Genomic DNA, 21,823 nt, shown 5'->3' with positions numbered 1-21,823 from the left:
AAGAACTCTACTTGCTGCAGAGTCGAAGTTAACCTGGTTAGTTTGGGGCACAATGGCACCAGCTGCAGAAAGGGGTCTGAATCCGACTAATAGTGTCCTTCAGGCCTTTTGAGTGCTGACTGAGCAATCTCTACCTCGAGTGGGAGTGACGAGAGGGAGGACTCCCGTATAGACTTGGGTTAGTCTTACCCAAAAGCTGAGATCTAGAACGGGATTTATACCCAAGAAAGGGCCCATTGACCTGAAACACACCTATCCCAGTTTCTTGTACTCTGCGATGTACAACTTCAACTTACCATCCCTGATGGCCACGGAGACATTTGTTGCATGACTCTGAATGATGCTTGGATCCGAGACACCAAAGACAAACATCATAAGGGTCTGGACCAAAGATTGCTTCCTTTGGGAGAGGCACAGCTTGAAGTCAGTGGTCTTCGGGGAAGACATCCCTAGCACAATTTCCCCAAAAGGAAAATTATACTCACCCAGTAAGCACCTTTTAGTTACATTTAGTGCTCAAGAGTCATAGGTTCAGCATACTACTGCCATTCAGAGCTGCGTGGATGTTTGTAAGTTGTTTTTCTTCTAAGAAGTATTTCAAGTCATAAGATGTGCTATACCTCCCCACTTTGTGGGGAATGGCCAAGGGCACAAATTTCATGTTGGTTGTTTTTCACACAGTGGGTAAGAATTTCCATGGAGTATGAAGTCAGCGTAGCATGGTGCGTATTGTCCAGTGTTAACTGGTTAATAGCGGAAGAGATCTGTGATGAACAGAGGCTTCCGGGTAGGATGGTGTTCATATGCGAACCTACAGCACTATACGTAGAAACAGATTCTTACAGAATAAGTAATATTCTTCATTCGTAGAAAGTGTGGTAGTAGATACACATGCTCTACAGAGACTGGAAAGCAATACCTTCATCAAGCATTGGCTAGCGTGCTTCATTCAGATGTCTGAAATAAAGTCCGTAAGACTGTTTGGGAGACTAGAGCCTGTTGATGGACCAGTATGTCCACACAGTAGTGTTTGGCAAACGTGTGTGGGGTGAATCAGGTGGCTACTTTGCAGATATCAGCTGGCGGTACGGTGCCTAAGAAAGTCATGGTTGCCCCTTTCTTAAAAGCAGAGGGTGCAATGGCGAGAAAGGTAGGACTCTCTTGGTTTAGTGGTAGCAGGTTTGGATGTACTTGGCAATTCACCTGGTGATGCCAGCTTTGAAGATAGGGTAGATTTTGTGAGGCTTTGCAAAGGGCGACAAAGAGCTGGTTAGACTTACAAAAAGGCTTGGTAATGTGAATGTAATACAAAACAGTTCCTTTGACCTGTAGTGTGTGTAACACTTTGCTACCAAGTCAAAGATCTATAGTTTGATTGAGGTGGAAAGGGGAGACCATCTTGGAGAGAAATTTGGGAACCAATCTGAGAACAACCCTGTCTTTAGAAACCTGAAGGAAAGGCTCTTGTACTGTGAGGACCTGTAGTTTGCTACTGCATCTATGCGAAGTAATGGCAACCTTCCAGGAAAGGAACTGGAGGGGGCATGAATGCAATGGTTCAATATGTCTTGTGAGGACTATGTTTAGATTCTATACAGGGGCGAGGGTATTTTGGGCGGAAAACCATTTTAAGAGCCTCAATGAAAGCCTTGATTACTAAAATCCTTGTAAGGATGAATGTACCCCATTTTGCAAATAAGCCAGAACAGACAGAAGTAAAGGCAAGGTCTAACTTTTGCAGACATAGGAGATAGCAAATGATGTCCTGGACACTAGACTTTAAGAAGTCCTGGTGCTTGTTGATGCAGTAGGAGACAAGCCTTTTCCAGATTGTTGTGTAAAAGGCTTGTGTGGTGGGACTGTACACTTCTCTTAGAAGAGTCATGCATTCGTGGGGCGGATTGAAATAGAACAATTTGAATACCTCCTGATCCAGACTGCTAGATTGAGCTGCCTGAGGTCTAGATGTCTGATTTGGCTTTGGCCCTCAGTGAGAAGATCTGGCCTGAGCAGCAGCTTCTCATGAGGGTTGATGGTTAGCTCCAGGAGCACGGAGTACCACGGTTATTCAGCCCAGGTGGAAGTCAACAGGAAAGCTTAAAGGGATATTTATCTAATCTTCATCACTATGTACAGGAGTGGGAGGGGTGGAAAGATGCAGGCAAAGCTGGCTGACCAATTCATATGTGGTGTAATGACCAAGGACTGCAAGTTACTGAAAGCGAAGTCTGGGAATGTTGCGTTTTTTAGGGTAAAAACCCAATCTATTGCAGGGTGTCCCAGCACTGAAAGTGCCTTTGTTCTAGCAGGTGGAGATCCTTGTCGCAGACTCATTTATCTGTCCTGCTGAGCGAGTATACAAAGTAGTTGTCCACCCCCAGAATGTGTTCTACCATGTGTTGTACATCAGGTCTGACTGCCCATGCAGAACTGTTGTGTTAGTGCAGAGCTGGGGAGAGTGCATACCACCCGGTTTCCATACGTAAAACATGGCGGTAGTGTTGATTGCCTTGATGAGGACTACCTTCCCATTTAACGAGCTGGAAGAAAGCTTTGAGGGCTAACTGTATGAAAGCAGCTTTATGTACTGAGGGGTAAAAACGTCCTGATTAGTCATGTTGTTAAGGTGCTCGCCCCAGCCTGTGAGGGAAGAGTTTTTGGTGATGGTCACTTGAGGAACAGGGTCAACAAAATCCCTGCAGCAGATTATGTATGTTCCATAATTTCAGAAAGCAGCAAGTGCTAGTCTTTCCCAACACTAGATCTTCTTAGTGATCCAGGACCTTCAACTTCTGCCAAACGAGGCATTCTTGTAGAGGGCACATATAGAGTCTGGCATAAAATATGAGGGAGACACCAAATACAAACATCATAAGGGTATGTGACCGAAGAGTACTTCCTTCGTCATTCCCAGATGGCACTTTAAGGTTCTGACTGAGAGGCAAGAGCTGCTGGAATGTCAGCACTCTGGGGAAGACATTCTTCACTGACTGCATTCAATAGTGACACTGGAAAGGGCTGGATCTGTTGAAGTGGCATTTGGTAGCATTTACGGTGAATCCCAAGCATGGAGATAGGTGCCTGAGTGCAGGCAAGACACTGTTGCCTGCTGCCGCTCTTAATCAGCCAATAGCCGATACAGGGGAAGAAATTAGTTCTGCCTTCGCAGGTGGGCAGCCACTACTGCTAGGTACTTCGTGAACACCCTTGGAAACTTTGTGACCCCAAAAGGAAGTACTCTGAATCGGTGTTGTTCACTTCCACAAAACTAAGGGATTGACATTGTGCAGGGTGAATGGGTATGCGAACGTAGGCACCCTTGTAATTGAGCGTCAGAGCAAAGGGATGATGCCCTGAGGATCCCTCAAGTCTATGAGGGAACTTACAGAGCTGCCCCTCCTTGGAAAGAGGGAGTAAATTCTCCTCCCTTGCTGGTGTGGAGTGACTCTCTCTACTGCACCTTACTGGAGGAGCTCTTGGACCTCTTCATAGAGGCTCAGATGGTCTCTACTGAGGGCATGTCTGCGAAATGGGATCTGGGGAGGGGCTGCGAGAAGTTTCTATGCAGTAGCCATGAACAATCACCAGTAACACCAAGCGGTCAGATTGGAGTTCCTTTACCGAGAAGAAATAGTGTAGTCTCCTCCAAGTGACGTGTGATCGGAGGGGTTTTGGGGGAGGGGCATATCACTGCTTTGAGGTAGAAGCTAATTTCTCAGCGCCACCTCTGCTGTTGTCCCTACAAGCACCTTTGGAGTAGCCTGTACCTGCCTGCTGGTGGAGAGCCTGCTGTTCTTTGCTAAGACTGGTGTACAGGGCAAGATGGGTTTAGCACTAACCCCAAATCCCCTGCCATCTTTTTTTTATTCAGACTTAAGTGGGACTATCCTTGCCTTAAATAGCTCTTTAAAACTGTAAGGGGCAGATTCTAGCATGGCTCTGAGCATGGGCGGGAATTGCACCTTCCGCTTCGGCTTTGAGAGACTCCACGAAGAAGTAATCTTCCTCTTGGATAAGGTGGTTATCCACCTTATGCAATGGTGCAGACAGTTGTATGACATCTGGCAAGCTGTAGTATCATCCAGTGAGGAAGGGTTGACTGGGTAGGGGTCTACATCTGTGTTGCTCACAAAATCAATGTCAGTTATCCCAGGGATCAGCATTGGGTCCTAGGTCCAAGAGCTGGTCATAAAGGTCAAAGTGACCATGTAAACTGCCAGGGTCTGAAGTTGTGGGTGGGGTTCCTCGTGTAACTGGCAGAGTAAGGCTATATATGTGGCATTGTGGAAATGGTGTAGTTGGTATTGGAGGCAAGCGGGAAGGTAAGTATGCCCCTGTATCTTCTGTGCCAGCTGAGGTGAGGGAGTCTTCGAACAAAGGTTCACCTTCAAAGGCACGTCTCCTCTTGAGGAGAAATGTCTCGGATTGCTTCGGCTAAGGTGATGTCACCAACATTTTCCTGATAATGGGGTGAATAAAGAGATGCTTCTGTCTTGTTTCTAGCTCATCCATGAGTTTTAGTCTGAGCCTCAAATTCCTTACATCCGGCCTCTAATGAGGATATCCTGCATTGACGAGACCTTCATAAAACCACGCAATGAGAGAAGCCTCTTAAGCCAAAGGGACAGGGCTCTGAATGAACTGAAATATCCGAAATTGGATTCTGTTTGGATGAATCGCATATAAAACATTCACACTTCTGTATTCAGATACCAATTTTCTCCTTAATAACCTCAATCCCAATTTTACATACGATACTATATATTAAATTTATAATTTGTAAAATGCAAGTATTTTTATTGAAATAAATATGACGAGCACAATCATTTTACATTAAAATTCCATTGGTTTTTACAGACATTAAACATTAAAACACAATCTAAAAAGAGTTTTATAATTTAAAAACAACCCTACAAATCATAAGCAACAAATCCCCAATATTTTGTTCAAATCCAATTAAATATGGCTAAACACTATAGAAAGGGAAAACATTTTAGGAAGAAAAGAAGGGGGAAGAAAAGAGAAAGAAACATACGACAAACAGATAACGTTTGTTGTTCGTTTAACTAAAGGGATAAAAAAAAAAGGCAAGTATTTAACAAATATTTTCCTTATTTATTTCAACAATGCCAATATGGGAGGAGGAGCCTAGCGCGCATCCAAGATGGTCGCGTGAGCACAGGGCTCCCCGGACCCTCGCTGCTCCTCGGAATTTATCCTGAGATTATCCTGATATAGTTTACGGAATCTGGAAGATGAAGGCTGGCTGAACACGGATCTCCTTTCAGAAATCGAATCGGACCTGGGAATCCTGATTTATCGTGGTCTGAACTTTTGGGACCCACCCGACGGCGGTGCCCGGTGTGAGGGCGAACTGTGGAGCCGGGGTGTAATTGAACAACAGCGGCGACAGCGCTGTGCCAGTGGTCGCTCCATCACTTTCGGTTTCACTTTTGGACTTTGAAGGGGCTGGACGGCGGAATCGCTTGGTGTGGCTGGGTGTTTCCTAGGCCTCTGCGTGAGGCCTTTGTCTCCGCCTGCTACTAGTGTGCCCATCGCCTTTGGTCCCCTCACACCGCTATATTGCGGACTCTGGTGAGGCGCCCGTCTGCGGTGCCGGTGCCCATTCGACCCTTGATCGGCGGTCCCCTTCGGTGAGCGTGGCCCAAATGGGGGGCAAGGGGGGCCCCGAGGGGCGCAAGACTAAAGCTTCCCTCCGCGGGGGACCGGTCCAGGCGAACAACATGGACCGCTACACTCATGGCAGAGGGTCCCCTGGAGCGGCCGGCGCCCCCCCAGACGCCGCCGGTGGTGGCACGTCCGTCTCTCCGGAGCTGTCCCTGCAGGACATCATGGGCGCCATTGATGGCATCCGGGAGACCATCGCCACGCAGTACGAGGCCTTGGCCCGTAAAATCGACACGGTGGCAATCGATGTCACATTAATTCGGGCGGATCTCTCTAAAACCAACGAGAGGGTTCAAGCGCTCGATGTGCGGACTTCTACCCTTGGTGCGGATGTGTTGGACCTGCAGACCACTCTTGGCGACATCAAGATGGCTAACGATCAGATGGCCCGGCGGCTGGAGGACTTCGAGGGACGAGCCCGACGCAATAACATCCGTGTCATAGGCGTACCGGAGTCCTCCGACAACCGCCCGGTTGACCTCTTGGTTGAGGAACTCATCCTCCAACAGCTGGCCCCCGCTGGCCTAAGTAAGTTCTTTGCCGTGGAGCGGGCCCATCGAGTTCCGGGCGGTCGACCGCGGCCGGGGGCCCCCCCGAGGCCTATTGTAGCCAAACTTTTCCACTATAGAGACCGAGATGCGATTCTGCAGGCCTCACGGGTCCACGGCCCGGTTCGTCATGAGAACTCGTCAATTAACTTTTATCCGGACTTCACCCAACTTGTCCAGAAACAGCGGATGGGGTTCCAGGGGGTGAAGCGTCGTCTCCGTGACCTGGGCCTTAAGTACTCTATGCTTTATCCCGCAAAACTTCGAGTGGAACATGAGGGTCGGACTGCCTTTTTTGACTCTCCCGCGACTGTGAGTGACTGGCTGGACTCGCTGCCGGACAGGGGTGACCGGCCTGGGCCCTCTGCCGGTACCGAAGGTGACGGGTCCCCTTTGGAGTGACTTTTGGTCCTTGACTTTGCCATTTTGCACTGTTCGGTTGGGTTTTACTTCTTTTGTTCATTTTGTCTCACTATGACCTGTGTGGGGGGCGGGCGGGGACGGGTCCCTTTCCTCCTCCGGGGTCTTTCCGTAGAATGGGGTTAGTAGGGCGACAGGCACACTGCAAGTTGGGGTGGTTTTTTGGACCGCAGGGGTGCAGGGTGGGGGGAGTTGGATTTGGGGGGGGGTTGGGGGGTGGGAGGAGTTGTTTTGATGTGTGTTTTTTGTTTTCAGGGCGAGGTATTGATTTTTGTCCAGTTTCGGGGGCTGTGCTACTGGCTGGGGGACCTTTGATCTACTGGAGGGGATGGGGGGGGGACGGGTTGAGGTTGATGTCATGGAACGTCAATGGGTTGGGGGACCGTATCAAGCGGGGTGTTGTGCTGCAGTATTTGCGTCGTCTGGCTCCTGATGTGGTGTTTTTACAGGAGACGCATCTGGTTGGTAATGTTTGTCATGCAATGAACAGGGGGGGATACCGCCTCGTGGCTCATTCTGGTTTCACCACAGGTTCTAGAGGGGTGGGCATTCTCCTGCGATCCTCACTTCCGTTAGAGATCACCGGGGTAGTCTCGGATGATAGAGGGCGCTATGTGGGTCTGACTGGGAGGTGGGAGGGGCAGTCCCTTTCCTTGATCTCAGTTTACGTCCCCCCGGGCCTCCAGAACTCCACCTTTTCGGACTTGGGTCGAATGCTGCTTGAACTTCCCGACAGTCTTTTGCTCATGGGCGGGGACTTCAATTCGGTGCTTTCGGGTGACCTGGATCGTCACCCGCCCAGGGCCCTCCCCGCTGCCCAGGCATGGCTCGGCGGACTATTGGAGACCTTGGGTCTGGTAGATAGTTGGAGATTGATGCATCCGACACAATGTCAGTACACCTTTCAATCTGGGGCGCATGGGAGTCTTTCCAGATTAGACTATTTCCTTATGCCCGCGGCCCAGACTGCTCGGATTCGAGAGGTTAGGCACCTGGCGCGGGGTATCTCTGATCATTCCCCGCTGTGGCTGATCTTTGACACCGGGTCGCGGTCTGCAGGGCGGATCGCTCCCATTAACCCTTGGTACCTGCGAGACCCTACAACTCGCGACAGCTTGGTCAAGTCGATTGACCAATACTTCCTTGAAAACGAGGGGTCGGTGTCGTCCGCAATGTCCCTGTGGGAAGCCTTTAAAACCGTGCTCCGCGGACACGCCCTCTCCCAGATAGTGGTGGCTAAGAAGATCAAGAGTGAGGCAGTGGTGAAGCTGGAGACTGACATCTCTGGGCTGGAGTCGGCCTTGGAGGCGGGTGTCACTCCGGACGGGCTCCATGCCCTCAGCTTGAAGCAGTTTGAATACAGGTCTCTTGTTACTGATGCTGCCAAGACTATGTATAGGGAGCAGCAGGGTAGATTGTATGACGCCGGGGACAAGGCGGGTAAATTGATTGCTTGGCTGGACAAGAAGGAGAGAGTGAATCGTGTGGTCCCGGAGCTTCGGGCCTCGGATGGAGCGTGTGTGACTGAGCCTGGTGAGATTGTGGAGTGTTTCGCTGACCACCTCCGGGCCGTGTACTCCCCGGTGACGGATAGGGATGAGGAAGACTCTCGCCTTCTGCTGCGGGATATTGCTTTGCCCGGCCTGTCCGTCGAGGACCGTGAACAGCTGGACACCCCCTTGTCCGTTGACGAGATTGCCACCGCGATTCGGTCCCTTCGCTCTGGCAAGGCTATGGGTCCCAACGGCCTGCCTATTGAGTTGTATAAGTTGCGCCCTGATAAAATCGCGCCTTTCCTCCGTCGTATGTTCCAGGAGTCCCTCGAGACGGGTTCCCTTCCCGCCGACCAGCGTCTGGCTACTATAGTCGTGATCCCCAAGGAAGGTAAGCCACGAGACCGCTGTGCATCCTACAGGCCTATCTCTCTATTAAACGCCGAGCCTAAGATACTGGCTAAAGTCCTCGCCAATCGTTTGCTGAGCGTTATCTGTGATCTGATCCATCCTGATCAATGCGGCTTCATCCCTCATCGTAACACCGCTCTTAACCTGCGGCGTCTCCACGGCGCCCTCGCTAGGGCGGAGTACCTCTCCGAACCAGCCGTACTGGTTTCTTTGGATGCCACGATGGCCTTTGATACCATCGAGTGGCCATTCCTCTGGGCTGTCTTGACCAAATTCGGCTTTGGGGAGGGATTTCTTGGCTGGGTGAAGCTTCTTTACACTGGACCAATGGCGCAGGTGGTTGTCAATGGGCGGGTCTCCCGGCCTTTCGCTCTCGGTAGGGGTACGAGGCAGGTGTGCCCGTTGTCCCCTCTGCTCTTTGCTCTCGCCTTGGAACCGCTCGCTGCCTGGCTCCGCTGGGAGCCCTCGATCAGAGGGATCCGGTGGGCCCCGGGCTTCGAGGATCGGGTCTCGTCGTACGCGGATGATATTCTTTTGTATCTCACCTCGCCGCGGCAGTCGCTTAATGTTCTCTTTGATGTTCTTACTTCCTTTGGGAGAAATTCGGGTTTGACGATTAACTGGTCTAAATCCTGTGTCTATCCTATTTCTGGTGGCCCTCCTCTCTTGCCGCCTCGGCTTCCGATCCAACTATCTCTGTCCGGCTTTAAGTACCTGGGGGTGTACGTCTCGTTGGACCCGGCGGTTCGCTATGAGCAGAACCTCCTGCTTCCACTTCGGCGTTTGAGGGAGGATACGGCTCGGTGGTGTAAGCTGCCCTTGTCCCCGCTTGGTCGCGCAGCACTGTTTAAAATGATGTCCCTTCCTAGATTCCTTTATGCACTTCAGAACTCCTTCGACGTCATTCCGGTGGCCTACTTTCGGGAGGTGGAGAGCCTGCAGAGGAGACTGGTATGGGACGGGCGGGCGCGTATCGCTCTGGCAAAGCTTACTCTCCCCTGGTACGACGGGGGCATCGCGCTTCCCGACATTAGAAGGTACTATTGGGCCTCACAGCTATCGGCCATTAACCATGCCACGTATGCGCCTGGCTTGAACCCGGCGTATGAGATGGATAAATTCCTGCTTCCCGGCGGTGACTATAATAGGGCGCTTTACTCCCGCTCGGCGGGAAGGACCCTCACGGGCCCTACTAAGATTGCGGTAAGGATCTGGAAGGCGGCTAATGTAGCCATGGGCTGGAGTGAGCGCTTAACATGTGCCACTCCTTTATTTGCCTCCGACCGACTGGGAAGCCTCTGGAAAACGAAAGGCTTTGAGCGTTGGGACACGATCGGTATTAGCAGAGTGGGAGACCTATGGTTCAAGGGCGCGGTTAAAACCTTCGCGGCGCTCCAGAGTGAATACGAGCTTACTGAAAGGGAGTTCTTCCGTTACGCCCAGGTTCGGCATGCCCTGCTCTCGGTCTTTGGGGTAGGGACCAAGGTCCCGGCTTCTTCGCCCCTCGAGGACCGCATACTCGATGGTCACATGCCTGACAGCACTATCTCTCTAATTTATAAAAAACTTATTAATAATCGGGCTGACCTCTTAGTGCGTCTTCGGGAGGCATGGACGGGAGATGGGGTGGAGCTGGACGACGAGGACTGGCAGTCCGCACTGTCGTCCCCTAAGGAGGTGGCCATCCCGGCCCGTCTCCGTCTGGTCCAGCTGAAGATTCTCCACCGGGTTTACGTGACGGGTCCCCGTTTGGTTTCGATGGGATTCTCTGACGACGGGCTCTGTAAGCGGGGCTGTGGACTTAGTGCCACCTTTCTCCACATCCTTTGGGAGTGCCGCGAGGTGGCGGAATACTGGCGCCGGGTGCATGTGGTAATGGGACAAGTCACCGGGGTCGCTCTGTTGCCGGAGGTGCGTCGCTGTGTTCTGAATGTGTGGGAGCCCAATGATTATAACGCGGCCCAGACTCGGTGGGCGGCCCTGGGGAACATGATTGCCAAGAGAGATATAGCGCAGCTTTGGGGTTCCCAGCGGCCGCCCACCGTGTCCGTATGGAAGGAGAACAAGGACTGGTGCATGTTCAGGGAGAAGACTGTGTATGTGGCTCGTGGTAAACCGGGGGCATGGGGTAGAATCTGGGGGCAATGGAATCAGTATCGGGGAAATATCTGTGCCCCCCCCTGGTGGACACTTCCGAGGTTGCCTTGTCCCCCTGACCCTTGATGGTTCCTTGCGTATTTGGACTATCCGAGTGTAGACCTGGCTCTCCCGTGACCCCCCCCCCCTGACCTCTTAGTCCTCCTTTCCCTTGACCGCCATCTGGTGGTCGGATGTAGGGTCCCCCTGCTGTAGTCTGACGCCCACTTTATGTCACTACGCCTCGCCTTTTGTTTTTAGTTATTATTTATGGTACATGTATGTATCCTGATTCCCTTAGGAGTATCCGGAGCTTCTGTAATGGGCTGGGGACCATCGGTCGGTTGATGACTTTAACACTGTGTGATCCGTTTTGATTCTAGCGGCCGGCCCTGGTGGTTGTAGGCCCATGCTTGTATCCTTTTTTCTGTTCAATAAAAACCTTTTAAAAAAAAAAAAAAAAAAAACAATGCCAATATGTCCACTAGATTTAGTATATTCGCAGCGTCAACGCGTTTCCCTGGTATCAGCCCAATGTGGACGCCCTTTATAAAGACCCAACTTATTCCTCTCTTTAATGGGTCAATTATCAATTAATAAGTTCAATACTATTTAATGCTTCAAAGGACCCCATTTATTAAGAAGTGACCGTTTCTGATGTCGGCCTCGTCTTCCTTCTATTTAATTGTTCTTCTGAGGTTGCAATGAATTCACCAAAATTAAAATCTGCGTTATAACGCCTCTGCCTTGAAATGTGGACCTCGTTCTACACAATGGTAGCCATGTATCGATAAAAGCTCAAAAAGTACATTTCAATGGGTCCTCCTACCGCACAAAGGTGCTGCCGGTAGAGTGCGGTATCATTCCAATATTTTCGTCCATCGTTTCCGCTACGCACAGACACGTGGTGCAGTAGGTTGCGCCTCTTATTCTTTATTAATAGAAGCATCTCTATTTTTAGTTCTATCAGGTTTCAACTTGTTTTAGTGATACCCGTTTGTGCTATCTACATTTTTTAAGTGACAAAGTGCTTTACTCACAGCAGGCTTTCTGTGCTGCCTGATCTATGCCCTCGGTCTGGTGTTTCTCTTTCTCCCGCTGCTGAGTCCTCTTCTGGGTTGAGGCATTAAATGTCGAACCAACCCCAAGCGCGCAGTGGGCGCCCTGCTGGCACGCCAAGGGCAAGCCTGTCTAAGCCCGTCCGCGCCTAGGCGGTGCCAGGGCCAGGCATGCTGCCCATTTTTCCCCAGAAGATAAAAACGCCCTGGTAAGAACCTACTCCAGGACAGACATGTATCCTCAAACTATGTCCCAAACCACTCCACGTGGAGTGCGCAAACAAGCTTGTCCTGACTACTGGGGAGGCTGAATACTGCCAGCACTGCACTTTCAGACCCACATATGGCCTGGCCTCTGTCCCTGCCTCACTTTGGTGGCCCCAGGAACTGGGGATGGAAATGAAGACTGAGACCAACATTAAGGCTGGATCCAAAACCAGTCCTTTTCGGGGAGCCTTAATAAATGAACACTCCATGCCCAAACACAAAACCGAAATTTCTCTGATTATCCAAAGACTAACTTAAGACTGCCTCTTTGTCACCGAGACATGAGCCAGGGAGAACTCTGGTCCAGACCTGACAGATGCCGGCCCCCCTGGCTAGATCATTCTCACATGTGACCACCTCGACCGTAGAAGTGGCAGACTGGCCTTGGTGGTTCGGGACTCTCTTAGATGGTGACCCTTCCTCGCTACTGTAGGTAGCTTCGTTCAAGATTAAGCTATCAGATAATTATAACTTTTCGGGCCTCCTTGTATACCGTCCGCCTGGCCCTAGAACCAGGTTTACAGAGTCTTGGCGGAAAATGTTGGAACCATTTGTTACCTCCACTCATCTCACCATATAAGGGGATTTTAATTACCATTTAGAAAACAGGACAATGACTCAGCGCTCCTCCATGAGCTCATGACATCTTTGGGATTTGAGCAATTGGTTCAACCTCCAACCCACAAAGCTGGCCACACTCTGGATGACATTTTCACCAACCACGATAACTTAGAGATCAAGGCTATTCAGCCCCTCAGCTGGGTGAACCATTGGCTGATCGTGTTCAAAGTCTGCCCTACCCTCATCACTGTGGTGAAGGGGGGTTCTATTCACAGGTTCACACACTGTAGAGATTTGGACAAGCTCACAGCCACGAAGTGGGAGGCCGCCTTGGTTACGGCCTGTGATGAGAGGCGCGCTCTGTTCCAATCCCCCCCCCCCCCCCCCCACGGCCGATGGCTTCCACAACTGATCAATAAGGCCCTTGACATTGTTGCCCCTTTTAAAGACTGCATCACTAGAAGAGCTAAACCATCTGCACGATGGTTCTCAGAAGAGCTCAGATCCGTTAGGCGGGAGTGCAGCAGACAAGAACGTAAATGGCGAAAGGACCCCTGCTCTAGGGAAAAGGTTAAGCAGAAATCCCTGCCACAGAAATTCAAGCACCCCATCCTCCAAGCCAAATCCTATTTCTTTACTGAAAAGAAGATTCTATCTGCAGACAATTAATCTAGTATGCTTTTCAGGGTCATCAAGGAGATCTCTGAGCCACCAGGAACACAGTTGCTGACCCCCTCCCAAGATTTCTGTGATAGAGTAGATACAACTTTCAGGACAAGGTCCTCAAGATCTTCGAGGAGTTTAGTACTACGGAAACTGAAGATCCTGAGGCTGAGGAGGTCACTCAGGACTGCGAGAAGCATGCATCTTACTCCTTCCAACAAATCACAGTCCAGAAACCGAAAGATGTTGAGGAGGTCACTCAGGACGATGTGAAGCATGCTCTTACCTCCTTCCCTCAAATTACTGCTCAACAAACTAAAGATCTCCTAATGGACCTAAGCTCCTGTGCACCATCAGATCCCTGTATGCCCTCCATACTTGAACTGGTTCCTGACCCTGTAGCTAATGTTCTGCTCAAGGTAATCAACAACAGTCACCTATCCGGGAGTTATCCAGCTACCTGGAAGGAGGCTATTGTCTCACCACTCCTTAAAATACCTAACGCTGACCCCTCAGAGCTGAAAAACTATCACCCTATCTCCCTTCCCCCCGCCCCTGCTAAAATTGTGGATAAATTCATCAACACCGAACTGATGAATCATGTTGAGTCCTAGGAGAGCTTAGACCACTCTCAGAATGGGTTCCGCACCAGTCACAGCACTGAGTCTGCCCTTATTGCAGCCACTGACCATATCCGCATGCAGGTGGATCAGGGAGGATCGGCGGTGTTGATTATGCTCGACCTGTCGGCGGCTTTCAATACAGTCTCCCAGACGCGCATGGTTCAGGGTCTGCGGGAAGTGTGAGTTATGGGTAAAGTCCTGAAGCTTCTCCATTCTTTTATGTCAGGGAGAACTAACATTGTTAGATGCAGAGATTTTAGAGCTAGGGACTTCCGCCTTCCATGTGGGGTCCCTCAGGGCTCCTCCCTGAGCCCCACTCAATATAACATTTATGTGACCTCCCTCACCCCCGGCTGAGCTAGTGAGATAATTTGTTTTCGAGGTGCTCTCTTATGTGGACGACACGCAAATCATTGTCTCAATCTCTAATGATTTGCAATTGGTTACGGAGAAATTCAACCAGTGCATGGCAAGCATTATCTGCTGGATGAAGGGTAACTCCCTTACGATTAGCGCTGATAAGACTGAGAACCACATCTCGTCAAGTGCCTGGTGGCTGGCAGACTGGTCCCTTTCCTGTCCCAGCTAAGACAGCAAAAAATCTAGGGCTTATTTTCGACGAGGGTCTGAACTTCGATGCTCAGGTCAAACGTACGGTCTGCACCTGTTTCTATATCTTAAAGACTTTTAGAAAGGTGTTACCGTTTATCCTGCCTGAACTGCATCGGTCCACCATCATTTCACTTATCACCACCTGGCTTGATTACTGCAATGCTCTATACCTTAACATCAATGCAACCTCTCTGAACAAGCTTCAGGTTGTTCAGAACACAGCAGCAAGGTTGACCCTCAACATTCCAAAGCAACAATCTGCCAGAGAGGGGATTCGTGCATGGGCACTGCCTTCTCATTAGGAAACACATCTCCTTCAAGGTTCTGAGCACGGTATATAAGGCCATGCATAGTAAAGGCTCGCCGCAGTTGAAAACCATGTTCCATTGGTATACCCCCGGGAGTGTTCTGAGATCCTCTTCCCCAAAAAAATGTATATCTCCAAGATACAGCAGGGCTAGGTGAGGCGGTCGCTCCTTCTCGGTAGCAGTCGCCAAACTCTCGAACTCCTTGCCTACCCCCATTTCCAACACAGAATCTCTTCCGGCTCTTAGAAAGCTGCTGAAAACCAGGTTATTCTCATCCTGATTGGCTGTCTTACACTTCTTTCCTCACCGTCTTGCGCTTCTCTCCTCACCGTCTGCCTAGCGCTTTGACACTCCCGGGTATAAGTGCGCTTTATACATTTTATCCTATCCTATACGACAAGGACCCTCTTAGGGCATGCTAAACCTTCTGCATCAATGAAATCTGTAGCACCAGCTTTTTAGGCCAGACGGTCTACTTACGGACTCTGGGCATGGGCTTCACACAAGGACAGTGGTCTTTGGTGCCACCTCGACGTTCTGTACCTCTTTTGGTCTGGGAGACTTGAAGAGCTTGAGCCAGGACTGTAAGTTGCCAAATTTACAAACGGGCCAGTCTCTTCACCCTCCTTAGTGCTGAAGAGATCTTACTTCCTCTAGATATCTAGGGCCATAAAATGCATAGTGCCCCGGTGAAGCAACAGGCATGTGCACCCGCTTGGTGTGCCCTAGGGGGTATTAAGGAGGGGGCCACAGACGCATGTGCAGCCCCTTCTGTAATACTGATAGCTCTACATTCAGCGGACATTCCCTCATCTGCATGGAGGTGTGGTCCATGCCAATAAGGGAATCACTTTGCCTCTGGGAGCAGAGACAAACAGGAATTAGGAGGTGTACTGTCTGTGCATCCCCGGGGGCAGCCCTCTCGAGGGTTGAAAACGGGGTCACTCGGAAGCACTCCAAATGTCCAAGACAAACACTAGATGGCAGGACTATGCACAGCATGTGAAGCTACAAACATACATGCTAGGAATAAAACAGAATTCAAAGGATGAGGAATCTGCAGTTAGAAGTTTGACAAAGGTTTGGTTTTACTGTTCTAATTAAGCGTAGGTGCTCCTACATATGGTGCAGCTGAGGATGGGAGAGTGACAGTTTGGCTAATTTGGACTAGATTAATAATGTGTGATGCTTTCGAGGGGGAGGGGGGATCATGGTTTATTGGATTTTATTATGTTGCTGATCTTACTTAAACCATGTTGTTCTTCTTCCTCTTTCGAGCTCCTAGTGTGCCACTATGTTATTTTCTGTAAAGAGATTAGCCTGGGTGAAGTTAGGCATTGAAAATGTTATGCAGATTGGGTTAGGATCTCTTGTATTATACTTGCTGTCTGCCTTAATGTGACTGACTTATTAATACATTGATTTAGCATTAATTGGTTTACTAGATATTCTCTCTATAGCTTTTCTAAGAATGTTTTCCCCCCCTAACGGTTTCCAAAATTCAGTGGGCTATTTAAGTTGCTCATACTAGGTACAATATACAATATATAGCACCAATTTTAACTAGGACATAAAAATAGAAGGTAGAATTCCTCTAGATTAGCTTATCTGGAGTTACAGGGTAGGAGTTCGATAACACCGCTAACTGACTTAACACCAAAGATTTGTGTTTTTTTCACTCATGCACACAGATTGCACCATTAAATTTAAGGCAAATGCCTCACTGACCCACCTCTTCTCCTTTACAGTGACTGTGCAATTACCTCTATACTACCACATTTTCTGCAAAGATCTGAGGACAGCTGGTATTTCAGATGAACTTTCAATTACTTACACTTTTACAAAAAGACACAAAAATACGTTTCCTACCTGATGGACTCTGTATCAATATGTACAGGGGCTATCCGTTCTAGAAGAAACTTGATCATTTCCAGAAAAGGATTTGTAGGTTGCTTCGGATTCCCCAACTTCTTCGTAATATCACGCTGCAATATATATTTATATGAATAAACACACTATTTGAACTTGCCAGTGACTGTTCTGCTAATATGCCAAACTTAATGCTTACTACCTTAGCGCTAAGAGTCTTGAGGTGCATTTTTACCACCCATTTCTATTATGGCTCAGGATAAAGCGTGGCAAGAAGCATATGCATTGCTTACCAGAGAAAAGGTATGTCATGCATGCCCCCAAAGAAGTCAATCAAAACCACTGTCTTCATTTTAGACCAAGAGATATTTACTGACTAGTTGCACCAAACATTTTAAACCACAACATTTGGTAAGTCACAGCTGAAGGTGGCGGGTAAGACTAGAAAGGAAAATCTTCCTTACCCTGCAAGCATTTGTTCCTAGCTGTAGAGTCACATGCTCTGCATACTCCTGCCATCTAGTGTTGGGCTTGGATGTTTTAGGTTGTTTTTCCTCAAATAAGGATTTCGAGTCACAAGGTATATGGTGACTCCCCTTAATTGGCAATGCGCATGGGAATCAACTCCATGTGGGGGCTATGGTGTCTAAGGCTTCACTAATCTATTGATTGATATTCCTGTCTGCCTGATCCACATTCAGACGGGGGAGAGTAATGCAGTAAATGCAGTGTGGTGTGCAGGAGGATTGCAAAAGGAATCCAGTTCATGAAAAGAAGAGAAAGCTGTGACTGGAGCCCCACATTTTTGGGGAGGAGGGTCAGCACATGTGAATCTACAGCATCACATGCTACAAACAGATTTTTACAGGGTAGTAGCATTTTCTGTTCAGGGCATATGTTGATGTAAATACACATTCTCTGCATAAACTTTACTGCAGTTTACTGCAGTGCAGCGGTGACTAGCATGTGGATGATGCAAATGTCTGAAATAAAGTCCTTAAGACTCTTTGGCCAACCATTGCCTGTCTAGGATAGCCACATGATAATGCTTAGTGAAGGTGTGTAGTGGTGACCAAGTGGCTGCTTTACATATCTCAGCAAGAGGGATGTTCCCTAAAAAAGGAACAGTTGCAGACATCTTGCATGTAAATTAGCCACTGCGAGAGCTCTTTTTACTTTGTGATAGCAGGTCTGGGAGCATATTACTATCCACATAGTGAAGCCCACTTTGGATATAGGATGACCCTTATGAGGTTTAGCAAAGGCTACAAGCAACTGATCTGCTTTACAAAAGGGCTTAGTCCTATCAATGTAATACAGGACAGCACAACTGACATCTAAGGTGTAAAGCGCTCTTTGGTACAGAGGCTGGCTGGGGAGAAAAAGACTGGAAGCTCTATAGTACAGAAGATGGAAAGGGGAAATCACCTTGTGGAGGAACTAGGGGTGAGTTCAGAGTATTCTCTATATTTGTGAAACTTGAATGAAAGTTTCTCGGTGCATGAGGGCCTGCAACTCACATTACTGTGCCTAAAAGAAGTTATGGTCACACGAAAGGCCACTTTCCAGAAGTGGTACTGGAAAGAGTGTAACGGCTCAAAAGGAGGTCCCATGAGTCTGGTGAAGACTATGTTAAGATACAATAATGCTGCAGTGGGGACCCTAGGAGGGCTGACCCGTTTTTGGTATGCACAAAAGGGAGGCATGTTCTCCATTTTGCACGTTGGCAGCTATGGGCGCAAAATGAAGCGGCACTGAAGTGTAGGCAAGACCTGAATTCTGTAGATGAATCAGGAAGCATATTAATGTCCTGGACTGCCAGTTTAGGTGTATCCAGGTGCTTGAGAAGCAGTAATATGTCGCTAAATTGAGCTGCTTGGGATCTTGGTGCTTGAAATGGACTTGGCTCGTAGGGAGAAGGTCAGGCCTGTTAGGAGGCTTCCCATGGAACGGATCATCATCTGTGGGAGTATCGATTACCAGCCCTGTCTGGCCCAGGCAGGGGCTAGGAGGATAGGGGGCAAGATCATAGCTGTCCCAGGGGTCATCAGTGGGCACTTGATCGAACAGTGCATTATAATGGTCTATGGGGGCATGGGCAGCTGCCTCTCTCTTCAGAAAAGTAAGGACAGCACTCTGACGACTGTGGAGGAGGTGGCTGAGTTGGGGAAGGTGGTGGTGGAGGAGGAGGAAGTCGTGGAAGAGGAGGAGATGGTAGAAGAGAAGGAGGTATATATGGGAGGGAATTGTCCTTGAGTTTCTTATGCCTGAGAGAGATTCCATAGCAAGCACTTCCTCAAACGCAAAGTCTCTTCACTCATGAGAGGCAGTTTCATGGAGATATTTCCCATCAGGGGATGCATAAACAGCCATTTCTGCTTTGCATTCAACTCCTCCTGGAACATCTGAAGGATGGGCTGATCCGAAATGTCGGGGTCCACAGTTGAAAGGGGCTTCGATGCAGACAATCTATTTGACCCTGTATGGAGTCTTCAGGCCATATGAGGTGTGATGCCAAGGGTTGCTTCGAAGGTGTGTTTGTTCTTGGTGCCGGCATCAAAAGGCTCTTCAGCCTTGAAAACCTTTTGAGTATTTGGGGCTTAACGGCCACGAGGGGTCGACTCCTGTGGATGGTAGCACTGCAGGCTCCGAGGCCTTTGACAAGAGCCACTCAGAGCACAAGATGGATGGAAGAGGAGCCTCCAGGTCTCTTCGTCTGGATCTACGTTAGAAGAGAAGACTACCTCTGGGCTAGGCGGTGGGTGTTGGGGAGAGATGCCAGAAGGACAGACATCTTAACCCACCTTTGCGTCGGGCAAGTTATGTTCCTTAAAGGTGTCAGGGAAGTTTTCAGAGGACTGCTGCAGCATCCTCTGGTGTGCCCACCTTCTTTCCCGTCAACAGCAAATTGTTTTCTTAAAGTGGAAGGTCAGGTAGGCCTCGTCCACTGTGTCATGGAGTACGGGGGAGAGGCAGAGGTTGCACACGTCTGTCCATCAGTCTATATGAACTTCGCGTAGCACTGGGGAACAGTACTGGAAGCACATCTTTTCTATCCCCCTGTGTGCATTCTCCGTGAAGAAGTTGTCACAAAATAAAAGATATGGGGTATGCGGCTTTAAGGGCGACCCATGGCCCAGACTGCTAAGAGTTGATCACAGTCTCCGGAAAGAAAAAGTAGAGCAACGTGGGCAATGAAGGCATTTTTCACCAGAGTGTCGGAGTCAAATTGACCAGTTGGGCCAAAATTAGAGCGCAAGGAACATACCAAACTCGGAGTCCCAGAAGTACATGTCCGAACCTCATGGTGAAAAAAAAAAAACAATCTAACATGGAGTTTGTGCCAATAATCACTGCCAACTAAGGGAGGAGTCACCATATACCTTGTGACTCAAAAGACGTCTTTGAAGAAAAACAACCAGGACTTGTCCAGGCCCAACAATAGATGGCAGGAGTATGCAGAGCATGTTTACCTATAGCAACACATGCTACAAATAAGTATGTAACATTCACTGTCTCCCAATGGTAACAAATGAGCAAATGGAAATGAATAGTCACTGTCATACAGTGGTTCTTAACCTTTTGCCTTCTGTGGACTCCACTTAATCATTACTGGAATCCGTGAATCACACAATCTCGGGCCCCCACTGAGTCATTATTGGAATTCCCAGACCCCAGTCTAAGCATTTTCAATGACTGGAACTGCAAAACAATACCCAGAATTATGAAAACAAGCATTCATCAAACAAATAAACAAGTAACAAAATATTTTTATAAATAAAAAAAATGCAAAAAATAAAAAAAACAAAAATCACATTTTTAATTTTAATAGGAAGGTTGGAACTTTCCTAAATTTAATTGAGGCCAGCCCGCTTAACACTTTCGGTTTGATGCACTTGTGCTGCTCCTATGAATCAATCTGAGGATACCAAATTAATTTTTAGCCTCCAATTTCAAATTCCTTTACAGAACATTTTAAAACTTTCGATTTTGCTTCTTTGTTGATGTACACTTAATTATTCTATTAATATTAATTAATTTTCTATGCAGACACGAACCCCCTGAGGTGGTGTCCACGGGTTAAGAAATGCTGCTGTAATACTTTGTTCTCATAATTATATTAGCAAAAATAAACAAGCATTGGCAAAGTCAATAGGTCTTGTCTATACAAGAGCTATAGGCTTTGGCAATGTGTTTTGTTATGTTGTACACCAGTGTGGCTGCTGTTGAGCATGGCTAAAAGTGGCATGGAGTGTCAGAGTGGATTTGTTGGAGTAGGGAGGTAGCGTGGATTTGTTGGAGTACAGTGTCGTAGGGTGGATTTCTTGTAGTAGAGTGGATTTGTTGGAATGGAGGTGATTTGTTGGAATGGAGGTGATTTGTTGGAATGGAGGTGATTTGTTGGAGTGGAGGTGATTTGTTGGAGTGGAGGTGATTTGTTGGAGTGGAATGCATTTGTTGGAGTGGAATGCATTTGGTGGAGTGGAATGCATTTGGTGGAGTGGAATGCATTTGGTGGAGTGGAATGCATTTGGTGGAGTGGAATGCATTTGGTGGAGTGGAATGCATTTGGTGGAGTGGAATGCATTTGGTGGAGTGGAATGCATTTAGTGGAGTGGTAGAGTGTAGCAGACATCAGTGGAAGAGTGTGTCAGAGGTCAGCGGCCAGCGGTACAGTGTGTCAGAGGTCAGTGCCAGAGAGTTGCAGCGGCAGAGTGTGTCAAGAGGTCAGCGGCCAGCGGTAGTGTGTGTCAAGAGGTCAGCGGTAGAGTGTGTCAAGAGGTCAGCGGCCAGCGGCAGAGTGTGTCAAGAGGTCAGCGGCAGAGTGTGTCAAGAGGTCAGCGGCAGAGTGTGTCAAGAGGTCAGCGGCAGAGTGTGTCAAGAGGTCAGCGGCAGAGTGTGTCAAGAGGTCAGCGGCAGAGTGTGTCAAGAGGTCAGCGGCAGAGTGTGTCAAGAGGTCAGCGGCAGAGTGTGTCAAGAGGTCAGCGGCAGAGTGTGTCAAGAGGTCAGCGGCAGAGTGTGTCAAGAGGTCAGCGGCAGAGTGTGTCAAGAGGTCAGCGGCAGAGTGTGTCAAGAGGTCAGCGGCAGAGTGTGTCAAGAGGTCAGCGGCAGAGTGTGTCAAGAGGTCAGCGGCAGAGTGTGTCAAGAGGTCAGCGGCAGAGTGTG

General features: G+C 48.9%; 1 protein-coding gene across 2 annotated transcripts in view; it reads right to left on the bottom strand.

Moving 5' to 3' along the window:
- Positions 1-21,823, bottom strand: part of PDS5B (PDS5 cohesin associated factor B) — an 802,561-nt gene that overhangs the window by 427,993 nt on the left and 352,745 nt on the right. For both annotated transcript variants that reach the window (XM_085621687.1, XM_085621686.1), the window contains exon 17: positions 16,658-16,773. In XM_085621687.1, the coding sequence (XP_085477813.1) occupies positions 16,658-16,773 (116 nt within the window). The remainder of the gene's footprint in view (positions 1-16,657; positions 16,774-21,823) is intronic.

Source organism: Triturus cristatus, chromosome 8, assembly GCF_964204655.1.
Source record: "Triturus cristatus chromosome 8, aTriCri1.1, whole genome shotgun sequence".
Classification (NCBI taxonomy): domain Eukaryota; kingdom Metazoa; phylum Chordata; class Amphibia; order Caudata; family Salamandridae; genus Triturus; species Triturus cristatus.
This window is presented reverse-complemented; position numbering and strand designations above follow the sequence as displayed.